Raw genomic sequence first — 8,202 nt, 5'->3', positions numbered from 1 at the left:
CATAATAGAATTTAGGGTGTCTTAGACTCATGCTGTAATGTTGTTGCTGGTAGGAAGTTTTCCTTTTATTGAGGGTGTTTTGTTGATGAATATTCCTTGACATGATTTGGACTGTTGGAATAAAGCTGGCATAAGCCTTTTCATACATTTTAATTTTAACTGTGAATGCTCTGTGCGGTTAGTATCTCCTCTTTCTCCTAGCTCTGCAACCCTGGGCAAGCATCTCTCTGCCTTGGTTTCCTCATGAGTAAAATGGTGGATTGGGAAGCAGTTTGGGCTTGGGACTACCATTTTTTAAAAAATAAAATAGAATATCGGTGAATTACATGGAACTACACACATTGCAACACACATGAAAATACAGTTGTGTGTGCACATATATATAATTGACCACAATATAAAATGTATAAATAAAATGTATTTGTTACTATGAATTGTAGACAAATCAGTTTGCAAAGCGCAGTTCATACGTGTTTTTGTACGGGAGGAAGTATAAACCCCTGTAAGGTTATTTAATAAATGCGTCTCTCTGCCTTGGGATTTCTAAGAAATAGTCACGTAACATTTGCTCTTGTCTGGGCACTGATTTTAAAAACTTGACATGTAAAATCATGCAGCCCTCCTCATCATTCTGTGGAGTTGGGTTACCCCCATTTTATAGCTGGGGAACTTGCACCCTCAGTACAATTTCCTGGAGGTCATAGAGCTAGAATGGGTAGGACCATGATTGAACCTAAGCAATGCAAGTCTAGAATCAGCTCTCAACCATTGTTCCAGGGGAGACAAAAACAAAGAGGCACATGACATAAATGAAGATATGTGAGCAAGTACAAATTATTGTTACCTAATTAATACAGTGCTCTTCCCTTTTATTCTAGATATGAGAAATGAGTGTTGGACGTCGAAGAATAAAGTTGTTGGGTATCCTGATGATGGTAAATGTCTTCATTTATTTGATTGTGGAAGTCTCCAAAAGCAGTAGCCAAGAAAAAAATGGGAAGGGGGAAGTAATAATACCCAAAGAAAAGTTCTGGAAGATATCTGAGCCTCCGGCAGCATATTGGAACAGAGAACAAGAAAAATTGAACAGGAGGTACAATCCCATTTTGAACATGTTGGCCAACCAGACAGGCGAAGTATATGGGTTTTCTAATACAAGCCATCTGAATTATTGTGAGCCTGACCTGAGGGTCATGTCAGTAGTTTCAGGTTTCAACAATTTGCCGGACAGATTTAAAGACTTTCTACTGTATTTGAGATGTCGAAATTATTCATTGCTTATAGATCAGCCAGATAAGTGTGCGAAGAAACCCTTCTTACTGCTGGCAATTAAGTCCCTCACTCCACATTTCGCTAGAAGGCAAGCAATTAGGGAATCTTGGGGCAGAGAAACTAATGTGGGGAACCAAACAGTAGTGCGAGTCTTTTTACTGGGGCAGACCCCCCCAGAGGACAACCATCCTGACCTTTCAGATATGCTGAAATTTGAGAGTGAGAAGCATCAAGACATTCTCATGTGGAACTACAGAGATACTTTCTTCAACTTGTCTCTCAAAGAAGTGCTCTTTCTCAGATGGGTGAGCACATCCTGCCCAAATGCTGAGTTTGTTTTCAAGGGCGATGATGATGTTTTTGTGAATACCCATCACATCCTGAATTACTTGAATAGCTTATCCAAGAACAAAGCCAAAGATTTGTTTATAGGTGATGTGATCCACAATGCTGGACCCCATCGGGATAAGAAACTCAAGTACTACATCCCAGAAGTTGTTTACACTGGCGTCTACCCGCCATATGCAGGGGGAGGTGGGTTCCTATACTCTGGCCACCTGGCCCTGCGGCTATATGATGTGACTGACCGGGTCCTTCTCTACCCCATTGATGACGTTTATACTGGGATGTGCCTTCAGAAACTCGGCCTCGTTCCAGAGAAACACAAAGGTTTCAAGACATTTGATATAGAAGAGAAAAACAAGAATAACATTTGTTCCTATTTAGATTTGATGTTAGTACATAGTAGAAAACCTCAAGAGATGATTGATATTTGGTCTCGGTTGCAAAATGCTCATTTAAAATGCTGAAATGTATACAAACTAAAATTTGCATAGAAAGACATAAGCCGAGTAGTTCCCATGTTGTGTTCTGTTACATTAGCGATAATTTCTGTGTTAAACCTTCAGAATTGCCTTCATAAGTACTATCTATTTGAGGGCTTCTAAGTCCTTCGATGCGGTACCTTCTGAAGAGGGAAAGCAGAAGATCATAATTTTTTATGGACAATATGATGGGACATTTTATTCTGAACCTTCCTCCTGGCTACTGGCCATTATTTTCTTTAAAAATCATGAAATTCGACCCCCTTCACATTTAAAAATCATGACATTCAACCATTTTAAGTTATTCTTATTTTACCCTCATGATCATATTCCTACTTTCCATTGTAATAACTGAATGATCCAGTGTAGACATCAACCTGTTGGCTAAAAAATGTTTGTCATGCATGATTAAGTGGTTTTGAAAAATAAAACTACATTTATTTTCATGAAGTTTGGATGAATTTTTAAAATTGTCAGAAATACTGAATTATGTTGAAATTCCTGCCACACGAACAGTATTTTTTTGTTTAATCCGATTAGTTAATTTTGCGGAGTGAGAATCACTGTGTGACATTTATCCAGTTTATCTTGTTTTGTTTTATGGTCTTAATAAAGAGAAACTTTAGCTTTTCTAATATTTGGTTTGCTGCGTGGTATAATAGTTTTCTATTTTTAGTATTTGGAAATAATGAGTATAATTCCATAATGGCCAACTGAAAATTGAATCGACCCTGGCAACAATACTGTATTTATGGTTTTTCAACGTGTACCAGGAAAGCATATGTAACTGTTGAACTTTTAAATGAAAAGATTTAAATGACATTACACACCTTTTCAGCTTAAAACTCCAGGATTCTATTCTTGCCATATTTCACATTTGTTATACAGAATTATTCTCAGTAGTGACTGCTACCCTGTCTCAGTGTAGAAGTGCCTGTGTTTTTATTTATTGTTAAGATCAAAGACCAACACATTTTCTTAAATATATTTTGTGTAATATTTTATTTGTATACAGTGTTGTTGATGGAATATTTAACTAGAGCATGGTATTTTAAGTGTTAAGGTGTAACATATGTTAAATAAAGCTAACTCTTTTTTTTTGAATTTTAAAATTCTTTTTTTTTCTTTTTGAGGGAGTGTGAACTACTAGAGTGGATAAAATTCTGCCAAACGGTTACTTACATATTACTGACTTGTAACATGCTTTCAAAATATTTTTGTGTTTATAGCATTGAAGAGTCTTACCAGATTTGATGCTTAGAGATGGAAATAAAATCACTGTATTTTTAATTTTCATGTGTAGTGTATAATAATCTATGATCTACTCTTGTTTCATGTCTTTAATTACATTTTCCCAAGAGGCCATGTTTTTTTTTTCCCAGAAAATGGTAACAGTAATACTGAATATAACATTTTCTGTCTCTGTGTACTGTCTGTCTTCCCATTTAAAACTCCTAATTGTGCTTTACAAGACAGTCTTTATTTATTTTTTTTTTAATATTTATTTATTTATACAAGCACTGGGTACAGTCAGAAGCGCGGGAGGGTGAGAGAATTCACCAGAGCCAGAGCGGGGAGCAGAGCAGGCAGAAGGACCGAAGTACACTGCTGAGGGGAGCAGCGGGCAGCAGGAGAGGGCAGGAGAGGTCTGCGCGCCATGTGGGACCCTCCTCTGGTGGCCGGGGAGTAGCTGGGGATTGAACCAGCGCTTTAGAGGCTGCGGGCAACTTCCCAGCCCAGCGCTCAACCGCTGCGCCACCGGGGAGGCCCACAAGACAGAGTCTTTAAAGAGAAGTATGAAATTTGTTTATGCTTCTTTCCATTTACAGTAAGTAAAAAGAATTTAGGTAATAGAATGACACCTTAAAGATGTATTTCCTAAGCCATGACCATTTGGGGGTTTGTATCCATTGTGATGAATATGGAGGCAGCCTTGACTACTCAGGTTTCTTTCGTAGACTCATATTGTTGAGATGACATTGCTAGTGTTCAGTTAAAAGCAAGTAGACATCTGATGAAATTCAACAGATAGAATAGGATTAGTGTTCCAAGAACGTACAGCAAACCACCCTTAACAGAATGCCGAGGCCATGTATAAGCCAGTTCAATATCACAAATATTTGGGATTTGAAGATTGCTTTTTTTTTTTTTATAAATTTTATTGTTATATTCCCCATACAATTGCAGCCCCCCATTCTGACCCCAATCCCTCCCCTCCCACCCCCGCCCCCCTAAAAGTGTCTCTGGTTCATAGTTTTTTGTTGATTTTGATTTTCACTTTCTTATAGTTATTCATTTTCCTGGTCCCTTATTTAAGTTTTCTAAATTCCTGCTATGAGTGAGACCATCCGGTATTTTTCTTTTTCTTTTTGGCTTATTTCGCTGAGCATGATCCCTTCCAGCGCCATCCATGTTGCTGCAAATTGCATGTGTTTATCTCTTTTGAATGCTGAGTAATATTCCATGGTATATATGTACCACATCTTCTTGATCCAGTCATCTATTTTTGGGCATTTGGGTTGTTTCCAAAGCTTAGCTATTGTAAACAGTGCTGCTATAAACATAGGGGTGCAGGTGTTCTTTGGAATTGATGTTTCTGTGTCCTTTGGGTAAATACCTAGGAGTGGAATTGCTGGATCATATGGAAGCTCTATGTTTAGTAGGTCCAGAAATCTCCACACAGCTTTCCACAGTGGTTGGACCAGTTTGCACTCCCACCAACAGTGCAGAAGAGTTCCTTTTTCTCCACACCCTCGCCAGCATTTGTTGTTGCTAGTTTTTTTAATATGTGCCATTCTCACGGTGTAAGATGGTATCTCATGGTAGTTTTGATTTGCATTTCCCTGATGACAAGTGATGTTGAACATTTTTTCATATGCCTGTTGGCCATTTGCATTTCCTCTTCAGAGAAGTTTCTTTTAAGCTCTTCTGCCCATTTTTTGACTGGATTATTTTCTTTGTTGTTGTTGAGTCTCATCAGCTCTTTGCAGATTTTTGTGATCAGTCCTTTATCATTAGTGTTGGGTGCAAAAATGTTCTCCCAGTTGGTGGGGTTTCTCTTTGTTTTTGTTATTGTCTCTTTTGCTGTGCAAAAGCTCTTTAATTTGATGTAGTCCCAGCTGTTTATCTCTGCCTTCACTATCACTGCTTTGGGTGATGTGTCTGTAAAGATGTCTTTGATGTGCAAATCATGTAGTGTTTCGCCTATATTTCCTTCTATATATTTTATGGTTTCAGGTCTTATGTCTAGTTCTTTAATCCATTTTGAGTTGATTTTTGTGTATGGTGTGAGGTGGTGGTCAAGCTTCATTCTTTTGCATGTAGCGACCCAGTTTTCCCAGCACCATTTATTGAACAAACTTTCTTTGCTCCAATGCATATTCTTTGCTCCTTTGTCAAAGATTAGTTGACCATAAATCTGTGGGTTTATTTCTGGATTTTCTATTCGATTCCATTGGTCTGTATGTCTGTTCTTGTTCCAATACCATGCAGTTTTGATGATTATGGCTTTGTAGTATAGTTTGAAGTCTGGGAGTGTGATGCCTCCATTCCCTTCTTTTTTTTTCAGGAGAGCTTTGGCTATTCGGGGTTTTTTGTGATTCCATATGAATTTCATCAATAATTGTTCTATTTCTTTGAAGAATGACATTGAAATTTTGATTGGAATAGCATTGAATCTGTATATTGCTTTTGGAAGGATGGCCATTTTAATAATGTTTATTCTTCCAATCCATGAGCAGGGGATGTCTCTCCATTTCTTTGTGTCTTCTTCTATTTCTTTTCACAGTGTTTTATAGTTTTCTTTGTATAGGTCCTTTACCTCTTTTGTTAGATTTATTCCCAAATATTTGATTTTTTTTGTTTCAATAACAAAAGGGATGGTCTTTTTGATTTCTTCTTCTTCAGATTTATTGTTTGTGTATAGGAAGGCTACTGATTTTTGCGTGTTGATTTTGTATCCTGCCACTTTACTGAACTGATTGATGAGTTGAATTAGCTTTTCTGTGGAGTTTTTGGGGTTCTCTATGTATAATATCATATCGTCTGCAAATAGTGATAGTTTGACTTCTTCTTTTCCTATTTGGATTCCTTGGATGTCTTTCTCTTGTCTTATTGCCCTGGCTAGGACTTCCAGTATTATATTGAAAAGCAATGGTGAGAGTGGACATCCTTGTCTTGTTCCAGATCTTAATGGAATTGCTTTCAGCTTTTCACCATTGAGAATGATAGTGGCTGTTGGCTTGTCATAGATGGCCTTTATGATGTTGAGGTATGTTCCTTGTATCCCAAGAATTTCAAGGGCTTTTATCATGAATGGGTGTTGCACTTTGTCGAAAGCTTTCTCAGCATCTATTGATATTATCATATGGTTTTTATATTTCTTTTTGTTGATGTGTTGTATAACGTTGATTGATTTTCGGATGTTAAACCATCCTTGCGCCCCTGGAATGAATCCAACTTGGTCGTGGTGAATTATCTTATGGATACATTGTTGGATTCTGCTAGCTAAAATTTTATTGAGGATTTTTGCATCAGTGTTCATTAGGGAGATTGGCCTGTAGTTTTCCTTTTTTGTGTTGTCCTTGTTCGGTTTTGGTATTAGTGTAATGTTGGCTTCATAAAACGTGTTTGGTATTGTCCCTTCCTTCTCAATTTTTTGGAAGAGTTTGTGAAGGATAGGCACTAATTCGTCTCTGAATGTTTGGTAGAATTCATTTGTAAATCCATCAGGTCCTGGGCTTTTCTTTTTGGGGAGGTTTTTGATTACCATTTCAATTTCGCTAATTGTAATTGGTCTGTTTAGGTGTTCTATTTCTTCTTTATCTAGCTTTGGGTGATTGTAGAGTTGTAGGAATTTGTTCATCTCCTCTAGATTGTTGAACTTGTTTCCATATAACTGTTCATAGTAGTTATTAATTATTCTTTTGATTTCTGCTGTGTCCATTGTTATTTCTCCTCTTTCATTTATTATCCTATTTATTTGTGCTTTCTCCCTTTTTGCCCTTGTGAGCCTGGCTAGGGGTTTATCTATTTTATTTATTTTTTCAAAGAACCAGCTCTTGGTTTCATTGATCTTTTGGATTGTTTTTTTAGTTTCGATTTCATTTATTTCTGCTTTGGTTTTTATTTCTTTTCTTCTACTGGTTTTGGGGTATTTTTGTTGTTTTTTTTTCTAGATCTTTGCGCTTCGAGATTAGGTTGTTTCTTTGAGTTCTTTCTTGTTTCTTGATGTGAGCATCTATTGCTATATATTTTCCTCTTATTACTGCTTTTGCTTGCATCCCATCCATTTAGGAAATTGGTGTCCTCCTTGTCATTCAATTCAAAGAATTTTTTGATTTCTTCTTTTATCTCCTCGTTAGTCCAGTGGACTTCCAGTAATGTAGGTTTCAATCTCCACGAGGTAGGAGAGTACCTTGCCTTCTTTTTATGGTTTATTTCTAGTTTGATGCCTTCATGGTCAGAAAAGATGGTTGGTATGATTTCAATCTTGATGTATCTGTTGATGTTTGTCTAGTGCCCCAGTATATGATCGATCCTAGAGAATGATCCGTGTGCGCTTGAGAAAAATGTATACTCAGATTTTTTTGGGTTTAGTGTTCTATATATGTCTGTTAAGCCCAAGCACTCTAGATCCTTATTTAGAGCTTTGGTTTCTTTACTTATTTTTTGTCTTGTTGATCTATCCATTGTTGATAGTGGCGTGTTGAAGTCTCCCACTACGTATGTGTTTTCTCTGATGTCTGTTTTCAGAGATGCCAATAGTTGTCTGATATATTTTGGTGCTCCTTCGTTTGGTGAATATATGTTAATGAGTGTTATTTCTTCTTGAAGTATTGTCCCCTTGATCATAATGTAATGACCACTGGGGTCTCTTTTTATCTTTTTAAGTTTGAAATCTGTTTTATCTGATATGAGTCTAGCTGTTCCTGCCTTCTTTTTTGGTCCATTTGCTTGTAGAATTGTTTTCCATCCTTTAACTTTGAGTCTATTTTTATCTTTTGCAGCTAAATGTGTTTCCTGGAGACAGCAAAAGGTTGGGTTTTGTTTCTTAATCCAGCCTGCAACTCTGTGTCTTTTTATTGAAGAGTTTAGTCCATTTACA

General features: G+C 37.0%; 1 protein-coding gene across 1 annotated transcript; it reads left to right on the top strand.

Annotated features, from left to right (window-relative positions):
- Positions 1 to 887: 887 nt before the first annotated feature.
- Positions 888 to 2,081, top strand: B3GNT2 (UDP-GlcNAc:betaGal beta-1,3-N-acetylglucosaminyltransferase 2; the record flags this gene model as incomplete). The annotated part of the gene is made up of 1 exon (XM_084235481.1): positions 888 to 2,081. The coding sequence occupies one exon, from the start codon at positions 888 to 890 to the stop codon at positions 2,079 to 2,081; it is 1,194 nt and encodes a 397-aa protein (XP_084091607.1).
- Between the last annotated feature and the right edge of the window lie 6,121 nt (positions 2,082 to 8,202).

The sequence above is a fragment of the Talpa europaea genome (genome assembly GCF_964194135.1).
Source record: "Talpa europaea genome assembly, chromosome: 6".
NCBI lineage: Eukaryota > Metazoa > Chordata > Mammalia > Eulipotyphla > Talpidae > Talpa > Talpa europaea.
The sequence above is the reverse complement of the archived record's forward strand: the minus strand, read 5'-3'. Positions and strand labels throughout refer to the sequence as shown.